This window comes from Sardina pilchardus, chromosome 6 (genome assembly GCF_963854185.1).
Source record: "Sardina pilchardus chromosome 6, fSarPil1.1, whole genome shotgun sequence".
In the NCBI taxonomy this organism is placed as follows: Eukaryota; Metazoa; Chordata; class Actinopteri; order Clupeiformes; family Clupeidae; genus Sardina; species Sardina pilchardus.
In genome coordinates, this window is record NC_084999.1 from 27,050,990 (window position 1) to 27,070,927 (window position 19,938).

At 43.5% G+C, this 19,938-nt stretch overlaps 2 protein-coding genes across 4 annotated transcripts in view; both read right to left on the bottom strand.

Annotated features, from left to right (window-relative positions):
* Window positions 1-3,995: 3,995 nt before the first annotated feature.
* On the bottom strand, window positions 3,996-13,647 carry rcc1 (regulator of chromosome condensation 1). The gene is made up of 10 exons (XM_062539263.1): window positions 13,526-13,647; window positions 12,428-12,513; window positions 12,089-12,315; window positions 10,762-10,941; window positions 10,319-10,415; window positions 9,946-10,068; window positions 9,619-9,765; window positions 9,271-9,390; window positions 8,097-8,249; window positions 3,996-4,863 (listed from the first exon to the last, which is right to left on the bottom strand). Exons 2-10 carry the CDS (start codon window positions 12,498-12,500, stop codon window positions 4,688-4,690), a joined length of 1,296 nt encoding a protein of 431 aa, XP_062395247.1. The 5' UTR covers window positions 12,501-12,513; window positions 13,526-13,647; the 3' UTR covers window positions 3,996-4,687.
* Window positions 13,648-16,463: 2,816 nt separating this feature from the next.
* Window positions 16,464-19,938, bottom strand: part of phactr4b (phosphatase and actin regulator 4b) — a 60,781-nt gene continuing 57,306 nt past the window's right edge. For all 3 annotated transcript variants that reach the window (XM_062539266.1, XM_062539264.1, XM_062539265.1), the window contains 4 exons: window positions 18,886-18,947; window positions 18,227-18,364; window positions 17,122-17,198; window positions 16,464-16,706 (listed from right to left, as the gene is read on the bottom strand). In XM_062539266.1, the coding sequence (XP_062395250.1) occupies window positions 16,691-16,706; window positions 17,122-17,198; window positions 18,227-18,364; window positions 18,886-18,947 (293 nt within the window). In that variant the 3' untranslated portion in view covers window positions 16,464-16,690. The remainder of the gene's footprint in view (window positions 16,707-17,121; window positions 17,199-18,226; window positions 18,365-18,885; window positions 18,948-19,938) is intronic.

Consider the following 19,938-nt stretch of genomic DNA (forward strand, 5'->3'; position numbering starts at 1 on the left):
TGCAATAACAAACTCTCTCAGAGTGCAACAAAAATAAACAAGGTGCGTGCCTAAGGGTCTGTGTGTGTGTGTGTGTGTGTGTGTGTGTGTGTGTGTGTGTATGTGTGTGTCTGCACACGCATGCCTGAGAGTCTGCAAAGAGGAAGTGAATGGAAGGACCATTAATCTATATTTAGGCAGGCAAAAAGGTTGGCTTTTTCCTTCAATTTTCATGGAGGAAAAAAAAATGATTGAAAATCTCGGTAACAAGCGGTAACAAAAGCACTAGGGTGCTTGAGAGCTCATTACCATGGCTAGAGGTCACAATACTCAACTTCAAAAGCAGAGCATGTCTGTGAGCCTCATCTTTGTATTTGTTTAATATGTAAAGAGTATTGTGTCAAATGTTTCCGGGCCATTTGCACATCAAGTAAACACCATTAGTTTGATAATGCCGTGCTACTTTTCTTGTCTTTCCAAGAATGCTTCTTCAATATGGACACTTACAGTACAGTGTGTGCAATTTTTAAAAACATGTTCCTCCAAGCCTTCAAAGTCATGGCATAAACAATTCAATGATACATGAGTAAAACCTAAGCTCAAGCTGAGGCACTTGCATGATTTAACAAATGACAAAGTTAAGACAGACAGGGGGTTGTTGACATGACCTTTAACAAACGCAGCGTTGCTTTTGGCATCGGATGTACTTACACTGACACATCATTAGAGTGAATAAAAAACCCTTGAACCTTCAGAAAGATCCATTGCATTGCTGCATGCCCAGCATCTGCTAGTGTGGTGTGTGTGCTAAGGCACTGGTCTGATTAATATTGCAGCAGTTAAAACACACCAGCATGTTTTACAGCTTTGTTTGGCTGCATCTGCTACAAGGAGGAACGCGACCGAAGGACTGAATAAAACTGTGGTCAGCATGATTTGTAGAAACTATGCTTTCATAATAAATAAAGATCTTTGCTTTCATTTTCTTTAGGAAGAAGCAAACATTGCCAAATTCACAACTACTGCAACTACTACTACAACTACACATGTGTGTCTAGGTTGCTACCCAAGGGGAATAGACAGTGTAGGACTGTGGGCCCCATGGATAAGTATAATGCCTAATACTATATATGTATTGACATTCTACCTGTAAAGTCTGACAAAAAATATAACAGTAACTCCGGAAATGATCTGTGCCTGAAATTATCAAACACATTCAAAGACAATATAGAGAATAGCCTTTCTTGACCGTATATAACTGTATAACTATGGCAGATATTACTTCAATTTCCACCTCTTCACTGTTCATGTACTTTATGCCTTTTTCCATTTTGCTGAGACAAATAATGTGGCCACACAGCAGCCCAAGGCAAAGAACACCCCACATACAGTGGGGCAGCAGGAACAAATGAAACTAAATGTGCCCGAGTCTAAAAGCCTCCAGAGGCCAAACTGCTGCTCGAGCCGGCGAGTTCATGCCGGGCAGCGGACTCTCAAGACAAGTCACCAGCTTGGCGGCATTCTGTCCTCGTAAAAAGGGCAGTGACGGACACACAGACAGCGGGCGCAGGGGGGCACTCAGGCTGAGCCACTGCAACATTAACCATCCTATCGCACGGCGTCTCCTCTGCTACGAGACGTGGGCCGAATCAGGAGTCGTTTGGCGAACAGCACCCTGGCTCCTCACATGCCTGGGTAAAGTGCACTGGGTTCCTTCACATACACAACACAAGGCAGTCATATTCACAAGCTTGAGGGGATTTTGTAATGCAATACAGGAACCCAATGTCTCTGTTGTTTTTTTCTTGTTTGTCCGAATCTCTGCACTCATCAGGTAATTCTCAAACATTTTGAGGCCAATCAAGTAGCATTCATTTCACCAGGGGAGAGAATCTACAGTACTTCACATATATGCTGCACATTTGGCCATTTGTGCAGAGCGCTCGTGTGAGACGTCATCGGTCACACTCACATCACGAATATGAGCTTCAGACTGAGGAAGCCAAACTACTTCACTGGCTTCTCTCACACACCTTGAGCCCTGTCCATTGCCTACCCCAGATGCAGCAGGCCAAAAACACTGACTTTGGACAACATCATTTCACATAAACACTACCTCCCTCTCTCCCTCCCCCTCTCTCTCCCTCACACACACAGACAGTAGTGGTGAGTGGGTGGTAGGGTGACAGCAGGGCATGGGCCATTGAATCAGTGGCAACACATCACGCCTCAGCAGCGAGGAAGTGATGCACTTGTTCTCACTCATCTCTATGAGCCGTGCGGTGTGAATGTGCGCATCACCAAGTAAAAGGGTTTGACAATTAAACACGGTAGGTAGGGCTACTTGTGTGATACACTGCACTGCCATTAGAATAGAATACATAGCCTACATTAGGTTGCGCCTTTCGTGATTATAGCACCAACATCATGACAGTGATGCGTGACCGCAGTTGTTTCCAAACATCAATAGAAGGCCAGTTTTTAAATGACCATCACGAAGCCTACAAACACATAACATAGACTACCAGACATACTAAAGGGTTCCTCTAGTTTTGGTAAGGGACTTTTCATGTGCTCCATGCACTGTAGCTTAAATACATTAAATTTACATTTTCTGACTAGGTTTGTATGAAAATGGTTCAAGTACCCTATCTGAACACAGACAGCCACACAAGCCTATTTCAAAGAGGGACAAGTAATTTGCAGTCTAAAGGCTTTTTTCCAGTCAAATATTCATGCAGCCTGTTAATCAATTTTAACTCATGAAATATAGAATGAAACATATTCACTTGAGCCTAAAGATTAGGCCAGATCTTTGCTTGTCAAAGTTGCCATAGCAACAACTTTGAACCGAATGATGAAGAGCAACACAACACATAATTGTATAATTAAAAATATATCAAATATAGTGCACTGTATCAAAAAGTATGTTATATATATATATATATATATATATAAAGCATAAAACAAAAGTGTGATGCCAGTGATGCCGGATGGAAAGATGGATTTTGGGGAACTCATTAAAGACAGCAAACAAAACGTTAAGCTATAGCAAGATGGCTCTCTGGGACCAATATCCATTAAAGGGGGATGAATTGACAAACATCAATTAAGTTCTTCCAGAAGAGACCGTTGGCACATCAAAGGACTGATCAAACCATTAGTCTTGGAGGACCCATTCTTTCTTGCTGCCCACATAAATCATGAGTCATTTAGCAAGGACTGGAGAGAACACAGCAGAAAGGAGGTGGTGGATGGATAGGCCTACATTAGTTGGAACACAAAACAGACAGCTGGCTTTGATCCTTACCTCACGTGTGCCAGGGTCACACTTCAATGTCTCAAGTACCTTTTATGCAGGATTTCAATTTCATTGGGAGCGGACACCTTCTCTCGGCCTTCCCATATTCAGACATGTTTACATGCAAGCAGGCTAAATCAAGTGTGGGGTATGAAAGCATAAGTGATCATGAAACACTGTTATATTCATTGCTGTGATTTATGACTGACCACTGCCCTCTAGTGGTTGGAGATATGGAATAAGGAACCAGCGGAAGGACACTACATTATATAACTTTTGGATCTGTATTGGGCATCTAAAGCAATACTGGCATCGCATCGTTTCTGGACCGATATAATTACAAAGTAGGGCAAACTGAAAGATATTCCATAGACCCTCATGACTTGGTCCCACATTCACTAAACCACTGAGCCCTAGCCCAAAGCAGTTGAAGCACATGAGGGCCAGAGTAAACGGTGTTTAAAGACAGATTTAGTGATTTAGGCTATTGATTTTGAAGTCAATAACATTCAAATTACTGGTTTAGCAAATCTGGATAGATTCTGAGCTCACCAACCAATAAAATCACTCCAGTCCCATCCGTACAACTGACAATGCACTGATCATACAGACTTATTACTGTACTGGATTAGAAACACAGATGATGCCTTAAAATTAGGATAAATAGCGCATTCATTTCCTTAGAATGATAAAAAAATAAACCACAGATTGAACTTTAATGTTGAACAAAAGTTTAATAAATGCAATACATCATTGAGCCATCCCAAGTACAGTTTCTGTCTAATGGAGTATGGAAGGTGGAACTGTGAGGGAAACTTTTGATTTATTGCTTTAACTGATCAATGAACTTAAAAGGTGGGATGAGCCACTAAAAAGATCCATTGCCTTTTGTTACTCCCGCAAAAACACGCAAACCCACACACACGCACAGGCACACACGCAGACACACACGCGCAGACACACAGACCACACACACACAGAGAAATGGGTTGGGTTCCCTGAAAGGCATTCTACGGGCTCTCGTTAAAAAGGATTTAAGAATAAAAAAAAAGAATCAAGCATAACCTGTGTTTTATAAAAATAGTCTCTTGTTCTTTTTTATATCGTCATTTCTTGTCATGATCTATCGGATCACATCCAGTGAAAAGTTTGGGTTCACTCTGGTCAGGACTTTGACCTCTCAAAAACGCGCTTGTCCCTCCTCCCCTCCAGCCATTATAAAAGCCTCACATCAACCCCTCTACCACAGACAGGCCCAGCACAGAGAAGCGCCCCAATACCATCCCGCCCCTGATTTAAAAAGGCTTCGTTTAGACACCCACAGAATCGACAGTTCCTTTTTTTCTTTTTGTTTCTTTCTTCTTCTTCTTCTTCTTTCGCTTCTTCTCCCCTCTGAGCAAAAGCTCATCAGCTCTCCTGCTTGTCCCTGACCAGCAGCACGGTGTGCTGCCCCCCGCTGGACACTGAGAGAACTGTGCGGCCCTCCAGCTGTTTGCCCGCCATCTCCACGGGGCTCCACTCGTCGTCCTCTTCTCCTGTGCCCAGCTGCAGGTTGGTGCCCATGCCCCAGGCGAACACCGACCCTGATGGACCCACAGACACACAATTATGGATAATTGCCTTCAGTCACTGAACGTCAAGGACTGAAACGTTATTGATAGGAGCTCAAGAGCCAATCAAATCACACCACAACACTCGATCCTGCTGATTGGCTGGATTTGGTTGTAGCTGGGTCCAAACCATGCTGTTATGTTTTCTATACACAGAGGCAGGAGTGTCTACAAAGACGGGGCTTTCTGAGTGCACACACTAGAGTAGACAGCAAGGGAATCGCGAGAGTCAATGGTTGTATGTACAGGGTTCGTACACCTTTTTCATGGCCAAATTCAAGCACTTTTTAAGGACTTTCAAGACCAGTTTTCCAGTACCGAAATCGAGTGTGAACAAATCCAAAGCCCTGTTGTTTGAGGTCACTGTAGGACAAAAAAACAGAAAATTTGATCCAACCTAAGCCCAATATATAACCAGCAGCTATCATTAGGTTAACTGAATGGGGCATAGAAAATGGAACCATTTCATTAGTCTTTGCTGCTGCTCTATTTGGTCTATGTCATATCAAATTTCCTTGTTCTTTTTCTTACTGACAGCACTCGATAATGTTGAACAGCATGGATTGATTCACACCATATTTCAGGGGTGTGATTGGCAAAGGACAAAAAAGAGGAAAATATACCCAGCACCCCCGGGAGAAATTTTTGAAAAATAACCCCTTAAATGATGACATCTGATGACTTTTGAGAACTATTGATCAACTGTGATACATATATTACAAACATTATAACCACAATATAGTCTATATACAAGTCTATAACTAATTTATAGCAAAGTAGCCTAGGCCTACTCAAGACTCAACCAGATATGGCTGAAATATGTAGGCTATCATGATCATTTTGCCAACAATGATGTAGAACCATGGATTTTCTCAGTTCATAACATGTTTTGTTTCAACTTAAATCAACATAACGTTAAAATTTTGACTACATGTTTTAATATAGGCCTACTTGATCACATATAGCCTGCCCCCTTACAGTCCTCTAGTCCTGATAGTGAACCATATAGCCTATAGATATTGATGCTGTTTGAAGAGGTTGCTCTGAAGAAAATCAAATTGCACCACTCCCTCTCCTTCCAAAGTATCATGTCCTACACCCCTCCTTCTAAAATAAATGGCAGGCCCTACTGTTATATGCTTCATCACTAGTTGTTCAAGTGCACACACTAAATGGAGAGCTATGATTAAAATTCAGACTGTGCCTTTAAATAGGCGACTTTTTTCATCTATCAGCACAATGCGACAGTAAGCCATTTCCACTACAAAATCAGCTCAATATTATGTGCAAGACTGATGTTTACCAAGCATGCCAGCGTGTTAATATCTTATCACTATCATACGTTTTCTCAAAGTGAGATGGCTATCCCGAAATATGTTTTGAGTGACATGGGGCGCACGGGGGTGAACGGCTAGACAAACGCGAAATGACAAGGTGTTAACTAAACAATTTAGTAGACCTAAGGTCGACAGGCTTTGTGGTTAAAACGATGAAAACCAGTAGGCTAGTCGGTCACAGCTAACTTCAAGCACAATAGCTTCTTACACGCGCATAGATTAAAAGTCAATTATCAGCATCACGAGATTGCTGCTGTCACTATTATCGAAAAATCCAGACACGTCAAACTGGACGCGAACGCGTGGCAAAGCCAAAACAACTTCATAAATGATGTCTCTTTAAATAAATAATTTTACCTTTACCGTTTCATGGCTTCTGCTAAGAAACAAATAGTTCACCACACACATCGAACTTGCATCAAACATTCATCAACACACGTCTGCTTTCACTTTCAATGAAGAAGACTATAGCGAACGGACATGTTTGCGGAGTGATGAATGAGAAGCACCAAACCCGTCGTCATTGTCAGCGCAGCGCATAGACAGCAAATTAATTTTATTTCCCCTTCATTTAATAATTGGTCTATTTAGGTCAGACTGCCGAGAAATATGTAGGCCTAGCACTTTCAAGCATCCACAAGCACTTTACCCAAAATCCAAGTATTTTTCAAACCTTGAAAACACCACATTAAAATCCAAGCATTTTCATGGATTTCAAGCACCCGTACGAACCCTGTATGTAGCAGTGAATACCAAAATGGCATGTTTGAAATGCTTGGAAAGTGGTCACTGGGTGGGTTTAAAAGAACACTTCCAGAATAACACATATAAACACCTTGATCAGAATAAAACAGCCGATCTGATCGGGACTGTAATTGGAATGAAAGAAGTGGCGTATTCCATTCCTATTTTGACAGCACAGCCATGTTCTATCGGATTGCCTTCTGAATCTTCAAGGAAAAGTGGGCATCGAAGATTCTTAAGCGCTTGAGAGCACCTGATCGGAATAGAACATCCCAATGTAAACAACAGATGGCACTGAATTTGTCAATCCGAGTCGTTTAATCGGAATAGTTTCCATTTACACCCACCTACTGTACACTGAGGGAGTGAGGGAAGAAAAACTGTTCCTTCAAAAAAATCATATTTAGCCTTTTTCCACCGACAGAAAACCGTCTCCATTCACGAATCACTATTTGAATCGTTTCGACCAAACAAAAGCCGGTTTGGAACGTGGGACCTTGGTTCGGAGGTTGAACCAGAAAAATTGTTATTTTTTCCAGCGAAACAGAGTGGGCCATGTCATTGTGCCATTCAGAGGGGAGAAGGCTAAAAAGCATGAGTTTTACTTCCATATCAACTGTTGCCATGAGCAAACAAGGTTAGTGAACTAGCATTACACTGCAGTGGTTGACTAGCATTTTAAACATATGATTGTCCCGTGTATGGTGTATGCATCTCATTAACTATTGTTTTTGCATGCAACACTCATTGTTGATGACGCATCCTTAGTTTGGTTCAAAACTGGTGGCAATGCAGGCATTGTAACAGCAGTAGCGCCTAGTTAAATCATTTGCTTTGCAATAAAGACTCAATATTTCATAACTGTGCAATCAAATGTAGTGAATATGATTCAGTTGTCAGAAATATGAACAGTATGAAAATACATTCACATATCTCCTAATAGAACAGAGAGAAAGTGCCAACTTCTGCTGGGTATTAACAGAGTTTTAAATTGTATTGACATAGTACCAACACATGAGTATGTCTCTTTCAAATGACAGAAAAGTAACTAAAAGTCTAACTTGTTAAACTGGACAGATCCAGGACTGAACAGGACAAATTGCATGGAGAAAGCCAGACACTCACCTTGCTTGGTGACTGCATAGCTGACCGAGGCTCCGCAGGCCACCACCTGGGCTCCGTCGATACCTGGCACAGGTGTGGGCTCGGTCTTCTCCTCCGCCCCCTCGCCCAGACCCAGACGGCCGTACTCCGCTCTGCCCAGGCTGTACACCTTCCCTGGTGGGGGACCACAACAGACACAGCTGGAATTAGTTCGGCCTGAGGCAAGGAGTTCGATTGTCTGATCGATTGCCTGAGTTCTATTTTGCCTGGTAAGCCTACGCTTTTATCATTAAAGACAAGAAGGAAAGTCTTCGTTTTTAGCGCTGGGTGACAATCCACACTGGCATACTGTGCTTGGAATCTGAAGAAAATATGGATGTTTACAGATGTATGACATGTATGACAGTATTGTATTTGCATCAGCAGTGTCCATGATGTACACAAAAGCTTTGCTGTTTGTTGCTCGTTTGTCTTTGTTCCCCCTCTCTAGATTCTCCCCCGCTGGTGAGCACACTGCACTTATCCATCCATAAAAGAATGGCTGAGACAATGCGCTCTACAATCTGTGCTTGAGAGCATCTTATTACCATGACAACCTCGCACCGAGCAGTTAACGGAACAGTTCCGTTGTGTTTATCGCATCATAATCCATGTTCTGCAGTCAGGTGCACTTGCAATCACACTAAATGTGCGCCGTGCCCGAGTCCAACAGAACCGCGCCCAAGTCCACCTCCTCTAGCTGGCACGGATCAGCGTCCTGTACGGAGTGATCACACTAATCAATGAACTAGCCTACAGAGGTCAAACGTCCAGGGGCACAGTGTGAGTACGCTCAATCGCCCATAGTTCAACATCAGCCTGTATAAACATCTGAAACACTTTTGACACTGAAGATTCAAGAGAAGCTGAAAACACAAATGCATGGAAAAATAGGTCTCGTCTACTGGAAACCTGGCTCCTGTCGGATTTCTCCAACGCTGTGCGAGGTGTAGTCTTTGAAGATCAAACGTTGTTTAATCTAGTCGGAGCTCATGGTGCCATCAGATCAGCTAGCCAGCCGCTCACGCGTTCATAAATATCACAGTTGTCATTTATTTGGAAGAACGTAGGAATTGTATGTGTGCTATGTACTATGTGGAGAATGTTATTTACTTCAGCCAAAACTCTTGGACAGACAATGCGCTCGTAAATTTACCTTCAGAGTCCATGCAGACTGTGTGATGCTGTCCACCCGAGAAGCCAACCCAGGAGGTGGTGGAATTCTTGAAAGACGTCAGCTTCACAGGTGTGAAACACACGTTTGTGCTTTGGGTTCCTAACACACACACACAGACACCACAGTCATGGCAAAAAGAAAACTACTGTCAACCTGCAAACATATATTAATGCATGTACTACATGTACATTTACAATTGTATTCTAAACGTATATGTATGGTATACTTAGCATGTGTATGTCATCACTGTTATTGACAATAATAATTGTTACTGTATCTCCATGACATTAAGTTAGACTATTCCGCTGTCAAGTTGGCATGAATTACCTAGCTGATGGTAGTTTGAGAGGCCAAAGCCGTAGACATGGCCATCTTTCGACAAGGCGAAGGTGAAATAGGCACCGCAGAACGCATCAACGAAGCGCACCTTTCCCCGAGAGTTCACCAGGACCAGCTGGGGTGAAAGCAACCTCACTACACACCACACACACACACACACACACACACACACACACACACACACACGAGCATGTCATTTACACTGCAGTGACCAAACCTTTCACTACAAGGATATGGAAACCATTTATATCAGTATGTATGGAAAAGTAGGAGCATTGAGAGTGACTGTGTGCACACACACACACGGCTACGTACACAGTCCCAGTCTGCCTCCCCGGTTGGCGAAGCACTCTGCCACTCTTCCCAGCTGGCCCTGCTCCGCACATCCAGAGGAGTACAGGTCTCCGGCCTTAGTCAGCATCACCAGGTGATCGCTACCTACACACGGTGAGAGACGATGGCACAGGTATTACAGAATTGTATATCTTCATCATTACGACCTAGGTTGGTATTGTGCACTTACAAATACATAAGCATTGGGAAGTCACAAAGTCATTCAAAGTCACAGAAAACAATATTTGACATTTGCCCATCATTCCATAACTGGCTACAATGTATTTGGTATGACAAAAAGTTAACATTTTCATTTCATCATATAGGAGAAGGGAAAACAACAACAAAAACTCACCTGATGCAATTTTCACCACTGGCTCTTTAATGGGCATTTTCACAGGGGTAGCGGACTTTTGCATGGGTTCCAGCAGTCCAATGACTCCATTGTTATCCTACAATAAAACCAGCCAATCAGATCCTACTGAATACAGCAAATACATCCACGTCTAGTTTCTGTCTTGGCACTGCAGTTATTTCCTGTGCATTAGCTGCATTGTGCATAAGCCACGGGACAGCGTTTAAACAGCAAGTTAAAGGAACAAAACCATATTAATACCATATTAACGGACCCGTGTATCAACCTCATAGCTGAAGAAATTTGCAAAAATCAACGTATAAGCTGCGGCTAATAATTGGGAAATTAATTACAGCACAAGGATCTAGCGTTCAGCTGCTAAATCGTCTAGTGATCCAACACAACGTAAGTAGAAAGAGAGAGAGTGAGTGTGAGTCACTGACCCTGAAGGAGCCCCAGACGTAGACGGTGCCCTGCTCGGTGAGGGCGGCGGTGTGGCTGTCCCCGGCCGACACCAGCACCACGCGGTCCTCCAGCTCCACCTTGCCGGGCGACATCTCCGAGCCCTCCTCGGACGTGTCGCGCCCCAGCGCGCCCTCGTCATTACAGCCAAACGTGTAGACCTGCAACACAGGGTGGGGTATAGACACGGCCATGAACCCTGTGCCATGCAATTACAGTACACACAGGACATTTGCCCTTCAGACCCCTTAGGGCCGGTGGTAGTGTGGTGGTTTAGAAGCTGAGCTAGCAGGCTAGCGGGCTAGCGTGCAGTAGCCTGAAAGTTGTCAGTTCAACTTAAGTCCCAGCTTCCATCGTTGTGCAAGGCACTTTAGTAATGGTATGCATGTGACAAATAAACCTCCTTGTACTTAACCCCAAGCTGCTCCGGGGACAATGTAATCCTTTGTAATATAGTTGACATATGTAAGTGTCTTTGGACTAAAAAAAAAGTGTTTGCTAAATGTAAAATGTACATTGTGAGAGTAAGTCACAGTCTAAGAAGGCATGCAAAATACAGGAATTCCAGCAGCAACAGATCCAGGTACTCAATTAAGTAAGTAATTCCAGGTACTCAACTTGTGAATGCGAGTTTATGAGGTGGCATAGCATGGTAAATCGGCAGAGGACTGGGAAGAGTTGAATTCATGGAATATTCTTTACTTTTCCTGCATATTTGTAGCCTACTTGCCTAAATGTAGCCGTATGACTATCCTATATGGAAAGGGTTACTTTCTCTTTGGGAAACATCATAAATGATCTATTATTTTCAAGGGGCAAATGGCTATGTGATATGGTTTTGTAATGAATATATTTGTAGTACAAGTTCTCTGTGCGAATATAAAGTCTGTTCTATGTGTTCAAATTAACAAGGTACAACTGCACTTGCACCATTACTGATCAAGGTTATAAATGTTTAGCTTTTGGGCATATAATGCACCTTCATTTTGTAAATTCCAGGGGCGAGGCCTTTAAAATGAGCATTATATAGGAACATGATATTCAAATGATTTGTGTTTCCAGCTACCACATTTATCTTACGCTGGAATTGAGTGATCTGAAAAGTTCATAAAATCACACGTGGGCCCCGTCGTAAGATGATTTCTGATCCCAGAGCTACACTGGTGGTTTCAACGCTCAATTGATAAATAATAGCCACTGAATGTGTATTCATACAAATAACAACAAAACACTGATGACTCTACGGCAGCAGCCCTAAATCTGTCTCCCGGTCTGGTCACCCGGGGTGGCGACTTGACACCAGCTCACCTTCCCAGACTCGCCCAGGCAGACTGTGTGCATCCCGCCGGCCACCGCTTGCACCAACCCCTCGGGCAGGTTGACCAGGGCGGGCTTCTTGCGCTCCATCACGTCCTCGCCTAGGCCCAGTTGGCCCACGTCTCCCTGCCCCAGGACCAGCACCAAGCCCTTCTCCTTCCCATGGCTCCGGTGCTGCACCAGCAAAGCCTCCCCCTCATCTGGGGTGATGGTAGTTCCTGAAGGCCAGACAGACATGTTGGGAGGTCAAAATAAAAGGAGTCAAAAAATAACTGACCATAAAAGTAATATACAAAAAAGGACTGATTAACAGGTAACAGTCACACTAACCTTTGACCTTTTTAGTCTGTTTTGATGGCGTGGGAACATCTGATTTCCTCTTGGCAGGCTTTCTCGCAGGCATTATTGCTCTCCACCTGTAGACATAAAGGAAGAGAGAGTATACACAAGTGGAACATAAATCTTCAGGTCGAGGAGTAATTTGATGTTGGTTAACGTTATAGCAAGCGATGGTAACTACACTAATGAACCCTGCGCACTTCTGACTGAGCGCGTCGACAATAAACTACGTCATGCATGGAAAGGTCAACAACAACTTGAGGTCATACGTAAAAATAGTCAAGTCACGTTGCGAAGACACCGGTTAAGAATAACATTAGCCATTTCTGAATTAAAAGCACACAGCCCTGCCCCATATCCACAGTTGCTTTGCTGTCTACGCTCGGAGCAGCAGCTCTATAACGTTAAAGCTTCTGTCAATGAATTACTTTGTGTTGATACACAGCTGTTCATGTGCGCTACGTGTGCTGTAGAGAAATGGCATGTGTCCCGACAGCTGACGGACAGTCACCAATGTTGCGAATCTACTTGAGCGTCAACTTCTATTCAGTCCAACAACACCTTTACTAAAGACCGACATCTGTTCACATTGAACGCTATCCAACAATCTGGTTGTTATTCAGCTAATGCTTTGTAATAGAGTTTGCTTCCAAGTCCAAGTTCGGTAACTTGGTTAGTATTGCTATTAACGCTAATATTAACCCGCTAATTTTTTTTAAAAGACCACTCCGACGGCGACACGTCCGGTAACTTACTTAGCTGACTTCTCTTAGCCATGTGATGCTATAGTCCTGTTACATGGAGACACTACAATCATTTAGTATTAAAAGAAGACATCATGCAATGTGTTTGTTTAGCCCTATAACTCAACCATACAACGCTGTCAAAAATATTTCTGTGCATGAAACTTTAGATTAGCTTTGCTTGCTTTACCATGCCGACACGACTGTAGTTAGCTAGGTAGCTAGCGGACAGACACACATTTGACTAACAAGGTAAATACACGACTGCACACAGTTTTCATTTTAGAACACCCGAGTGAATGTTGAATCAAAGTTATTTCAGCCAAATGAGAATTGCCCCACTTACCAGTTACTCTAAGTGAATAAGAAATGATACAAACGCCGCCGAGCTTACTAGCCTTGCCGCTTTCTTTGCACCTTGGTGGAGCGTGCACTGTACAGCGTAAATGAATGCATGTTGAACTACTTCTTTTGCTGTATTGACGCGGCTGTAGTTTGCGCTCTGTTTGCAGAGCGCCACCTAGTGTAAGGGAATAAGTTGTAGAGGGCCTTGAGTTTATTTCGTTTGTCCACATCTGCTCTGTTCTGTCCTATTTTCAAGATAAAAATTAATTGGCCTGATATTAGCAGATGCAGTGCAGTCATACTGTTTTAGGAATAGTCCAAACATAAGTACTGCGACACAGTGTTTGACCTGCAACCGAAATTCATTGAGCACACTGGTGTCTGTAAAATAACTATGAACATTTTATCAAGCCTTAATTGGGAGTCTATTTGCATTTTCTTTCATATGAACTATCTGTGAAAGACAAAAAAGAGCTTAAGTGACATTCTTTAGGTATGCTAAAAAATCACTGGTAGCCAGTTGAAAAATATCTGTTCTTTCTGGAAAACACAGGTTGTTAAGAAAGCAGAGAGGATATTGTGCCAACCAAATCCTACTTAGTAATGGAATAGTCATTATGCAGTCAGGTCAGTGGTATCAGATGCTGATATGAAAAACTAACCGCTATGCCAGCTCATTAATTTCCTCTAGTTAAATGAATACACATACTGTAGGCCTAGCTACAATAGTAGTTCTTGCACTCTTCTTCTTGCGCTGCTGTTTCGTCACTGGCAAATGAAGTGTGTGTGTGTGTGTGTATAATGATTGGGTCATGTGCAAATGTTTGGATGTCATGAGAGAGAGAGAGAGAGAGTGAGAGAGAGAGAGAGAGAGAGAGAGAGAGAGAGAGAGAGAGAGAGAGAGAGAGAGAGAGAGAGAGAATCATCTGTACAGGGGAATGCTGCAGTACTTATTTATTTGTCTATCAACACTGTAATTGTATGCTAATGCCGTTTCACCCTTTAACCCATAAGGGGTGGGATGGCTGTAAACCGAATTGCCCCATGGGCAGTAATACAGTTATCAAAACTGAACTGAACTAAAGTGAATTTATCTTCATTTCACCTGACGTTATGTCTGAGTGCACAGTCCATGTAAATAACATTCCTAATCTAGGCTAAGTAGTAAGTTATCTTAGTAATCTTCCTTCACTATCTGGTTGACATGCTAATGGGATGGCAATTTAACAGGAGACTGAAGAAATCCCTTTACAGTCTACGATAAAAAAAAAACCCATGTCAACCCAGTCCACATCATATGGCACACATCTGAGCCAACTACACACTAGTACTTTTATGAATAACATAGCTATATTTTTCTCAAGTGCAGGCATTGATTAGTAACATGAGGTAAGCTTGACAACACAAGTTTCTTAATTCTCAAAGCATTTAATTGAGATTTTGAGATGACTTTACAGCTATGAGAAATTGTTATCGTCAGTTACTGAAATATTACTGTCATATTAAAAAAAGAAACATACAGTACATCTCCATTTTAGAATAGGCATTCCCATTCTTGTAGAGTCCTTGTAGAATCATACACTATTTTTTGCTTAAAAAAATAGCAACCTATATCACATTTATTATATTTAAAATATTTTTCAAAATAAAAGGAAGACCAGATATACACAGCCAGTTTAATCTACAGAATCAATCTATACATCAGAACACTTTCTCTTCTACTGGCCATGAATTATGAGACTCACTTGAGAAGCAGTGAAAAAATAAGGATGTTCCTGCCAAAATGGTTTCCCTGTCTGCCACAAGAAAATAAAAATCAATTTCAAAAAGTGTTCTGTGAACCTTCTTATTCAGTCTTTTGCTTCACCTGCTAAAACATGTTTCAGTGCCTTTTGAAGCACTGTGCATTCTGAGTGGTGCGTCTGCTCTAATTAGTGTGCGATATCAGGTCGAACACTTGTGAACCTTGTGTTTCAGGGCTGCACGGCAGATCAATAATTTCTAACCTGGATTGAACCTGATCTGCACCTCATTATATGACAACAGCAGCGATATAGGACATCTTGAAATTGTAAAACATGTAAAAAAATAATAATAAAATAAAATAAAAACAAAGAGGAAAAAGTGGAACTAAAATAATGATGCTATCTTCTTTGTTCTCTAAACTCGTGGCTAAAATGGCAACTGTAACCTGGCAACCTTCAAAGAAAGTTTCATGAAAGGCCATAATGTTGTGTTCAAAATGAAAAAAAAAAAAAACTTTGACAATTACAGTCATCTTATGATAATAACCTTCCAAACTGTCAGTCTAAATTACAAATATTACAACAGTCTATACACACATACATACACTCACGTATAAACACGTAATCCCAGAGCTCGTGCCTTCTTGCATGGACAGCCGTGCAGTCCTTCTGGCTGTCCATGCCCACTTTCTTCATAGCAACCGGTAACTAACACTTATTATTACTGTATGCTTTATTACTGTATTGTCACCATAGATAGTATTATCATAATTATCATCATTATTACTATTACTGTGAATAATTTTATTACAGTTCCACAGAGCGAAACAACTGTGCCATACCAATGTAAAAGCTGAGAGAGAGAGCGAGAGAGAGTAAACAGTGATCTCCTGAACGCTCCCAAACAGAGCGGCCTGGGTAGAGAGGGCGGTGCGTCTGCTTCCTGAACTGCTCCCTGAGGACTGTTGCAGGTGTGTGTTAAGCCACCACACACCTTGTCCCTCTTCTTGTGTAATGGTTTAGTTCCCCATCCCCTCCAAAAAAAAGCCACATTTAGTGTCTTGGCACGTGACTGCCCCCCGGTGGTGGGGAAGAAATACTGCAGCTGTTCTTCCAGGCTTGACCTGGCTGCCACCGCCCCTCCGTGCATTTTTATTAATATTTACATATGTGAGCGGATGGGACTGATGAGTGTTTGTTTTTTTTTTGCTTTTAAGTGGTGGTCCAGGTTTCCCTGTTGGTCTATACAGTACATTCAGAAACGTTGAAGGCAGTCCGACAGAGAGAGAGAGAGACAGAGACAGAGAGAGAGATAGAGACGGGTGGCACTAGGACCCTGAGGCTCCAGCAGAAATGCCACATGTCTTGGCCTTGCTGCCTTTCGGCAGGTAAGTGCTTCATAATCCAGTTTTGCAAGGGGTTTAGGGCCGATGGAACCTATAAAGCAGAAAAAAGAACACAAAACCTTCAAATTCCTTAAGCCGACATCTTTCATGCATACTGCCATGTGTACATTAGGACTGGAAGAAAAAACAGGAGATGACAACACCCAAAGACATCTCTTTATTCCACCCATTACCCACTCCAGAAAGGTACAATGGAAATGCAGTGACTGACCAAGCTAAATGTAAATGCAAAGTAAATATTGGTCTGGAGGCATCAATATACTGATATGATATTAGTAGACAGGAGATTGATATCATAGATTCTAGATAAAGATCGGATCTGAATAAACTCTGCAGGGTGCCGATATGATACTGTATATTCTGATAGGACACTGATAGGATATTGATAGGATAGGTTCTCAGAGGATGTAGACTGGATGGATTCTGATGGGATGCTGATAAGATACCTTGTGTAGATTCTGCTCTCTTCATGGACTTCCATCTCTAAGCTCTTGAACTCGTTCAGCTCCTTCCGGATTGCAGCCTGTGAAAGATGGAGAGGGTTGTGAGCAACACTGGATCCTGTACCGGTCCATTCCGGGTGCCGGTAGCTACCTTTTGAAATGTTAATGGGAATTAACACTTGGAAAGAAATGTGCCGGCTGAGTAACTTCCACAGCAATGATTTTAATAGGCATCTGAACGCTCTGAGCTAGGCATTTTCCCCTTCTGGGCCATAGATTACCACAGCCTAGTGTTCCTTAGCTAGGGGGGAGCGCAGAATACAGTCCCCGGGCAGGAGTTACAGCTCACTTTTGATTCATGTTGATATTTTGTCTTGTTTTGTTGTTTTATTCATAACTCTTTACGGCATGGCAGAAATATTGCAAAGGACAGGGTCACAAACAACAGCTGGAGGGAGAGAGAGGGAAAGAGGGTGGGTGAGGCAGGGAGTTTTAGTCACACACACACACACACACACACACACACACACACACACACACACACACACACACACACACACACACACACACACACACACACACACACACACACACACACACACACACACGTCACCTTAAATTTCCTGCACTATACAGTGAACCAAAGCAAACTGGGGGAAAAGGCGAGACACATGGGACAGGGGGGAAGTAAATAACAGCACGTCTGCCCTGACAGATGGGCCACAGACCAGCGAGGGGAACGCCACAGCTGACCTGACACACAGAGCCAAATAGGAGCCAAGGAAGCACCGGATTATTCCCACACACTTCCTGTGAACTTAAAGTCTCTACTCTTGGCACTTTCTGACACAGCATGGGAGGGAGGGGAGGCTGAGCAGTGGGATGTACTCCACGGCTTTGCTTTGACAGGCTATACTGGGTAGTAATTTCTATTTGTGAACGATGCCGAATTTGTTAATAGTTTTTGGATAAATGCAATGGAAGCACTGACATGAATGTGAATGGACATTAGAATTTTGCCCACGTTGGCAAATTTGGTCACTTAATGCGACCTATTGATAACGGTCAGTAGCCTGTTGGGAGTCCTAGCGTTGGCACTGATCTCCACCTTGTCTGCAGGCGTGAGCTTGGTCCAGGGCTTGTCGGCGCGGCGGTCGTAGTCCTGTGCACTGGTCACTTCCACGTACTCGTGGAAACGCAAGATCTTCCTGGCCTGGAGTTCAGCCACGGTGGGCCTCTGGCTCAGCTGAGGGAGGAAGAGGAGCCAATGCAGCCGGTTAACACAAATATGCAGAACTCACACACAACATAAACAGGCATCTCCCAGTGGAGTGGCACTATGCCTGCCTGGGCTTGCAGGATAAGGCAAACAATTAAACAGCAAGCAATAAGACGGATACGGTGTGTGTGTGGGAGTGTGTGTGTGTGTGTGTGTGTGTGTGTGTGTGTGGGTGTGCGTCTGCTGGCACGCTCCCTAATCCTAATGAAGATGCTGCCGTGTAGAGGCAAATTCTTTCATTATTCCCCAAAGCAGATGTTCACTATTTAATGCCTGCCTTGCTTTAACTCAATTGCAAAAAATATGACAAATTGTCTAACCCTTCAGTAAACTAAGAAAAAGTCATGCAAACTCACAATAAGTTCTTGCTATGTTCAGAGCTGATATTAAACACCCTTTGAATATGCCTTTTAGTGATGCTTTTAAGTCTTTTATCAGATGAATTTACGGAGACCCCTGGTGAGATCTGGTCTCCAAGATGAGCTTACCTTCCTGGTGAGTCTGCGTTTGATCTCGCGGACCTCTGCCTGCCGGTCGGCCTGGTTCTTGGCTGGAGATGAAAGACACACACACCTCTAAGTCAGCTAACATGAAGCCACGGGTCCGTCAACTGAGCAGGCTCCTGGTATTCCATGCTGTAATCGATGTGCAATGACCAGGGCCTGCGTTGGGGTGAGGGAGGTATGCTTAAAGCCTTCCCTTCGCTCACGTTATTCTTTGCGCAGATCACTTAGGCAGACGTTCATTCCATCAAAAAACGTTGCTGTGGTCTGCTGTGGGTAATTCCACCAGCTCTGAGCCTGGCCTGCACAGACACACTGCTGGCAGTGGTTAGCCCGCAGTGCTGGAAGAACTTATGTCTTAATCCATCAGGTTGTGCCAGGCACTTCTGTGTGCTGGGGTGAAATACAGCTCCTTGCAATGCCAACTAAACAACAACAACAACAACCACCACCACAACAAGCTGTGCTCTTAAGAGGCTGCTATACCATGGAGGAGCGACCGCCTGCTCGTTAGTGGAGAAGAGAGGTGCTCACTAAAGCCTGGGGTTACAAGCAGTTCATGCAAGATGCAGGAAGTGAGAGATCGAGAAGGGAAGAGAAGGAGGGCGGGGAAAGGAGGGAGGGAGGGAAGGAAGAGGCAGAGGAAGAAGTGAAGGAGGGAGGGAGGGAAGGAAGAGGCAGAGGAAGAAGTGAAGGAGGGAGGGGAAAGGCAGAGTAGGGAGAGAAGGAGGGAGGGGAGGGAGAGAAGGAGGGAGGGGAGAGGAAGAGGAGGGAGAGAAGGAGGGAGGGGAGAGGCAGAGGAGGGAGAGAAGGAGGGAGGGGAGAGGCAGAGTAGGGAGAGAAGGAGGGAGGGGAGGGAGAGAAGGAGGGAGAGAAGGAGGGAGGGGAGAGGAAGAGGAGGGAGAGAAGGAGGGAGGGGAGAGGCAGAGGAGGGAGAGAAGGAGGGAGGGGAGAGGCAGAGGAAGAAGAGAAGGAGGGAGGGGAAAGGAGGGAGGGAGAGAAGGAGGGAGGGGAGAGGCAGAGGAGAAGAGAAGGAGG

Coding starts and splice junctions, on each gene's coding strand:
- rcc1 (XM_062539263.1), bottom strand. CDS start 12,500: ATGCCTGCGAGAAAGCCTGCCAAGAGGAAATCAGATGTTCCCACGCCA. Junction 9,766..9,945: donor GGGAGGCAGACTGGGACTGT/GTACGTAGCCGT, acceptor TGTGGTGTGTAG/TGAGGTTGCTTTCACCCCAG. Junction 4,864..8,096: donor CTATGCAGTCACCAAGCAAG/GTGAGTGTCTGG, acceptor TGGGTCCATCAG/GGTCGGTGTTCGCCTGGGGC.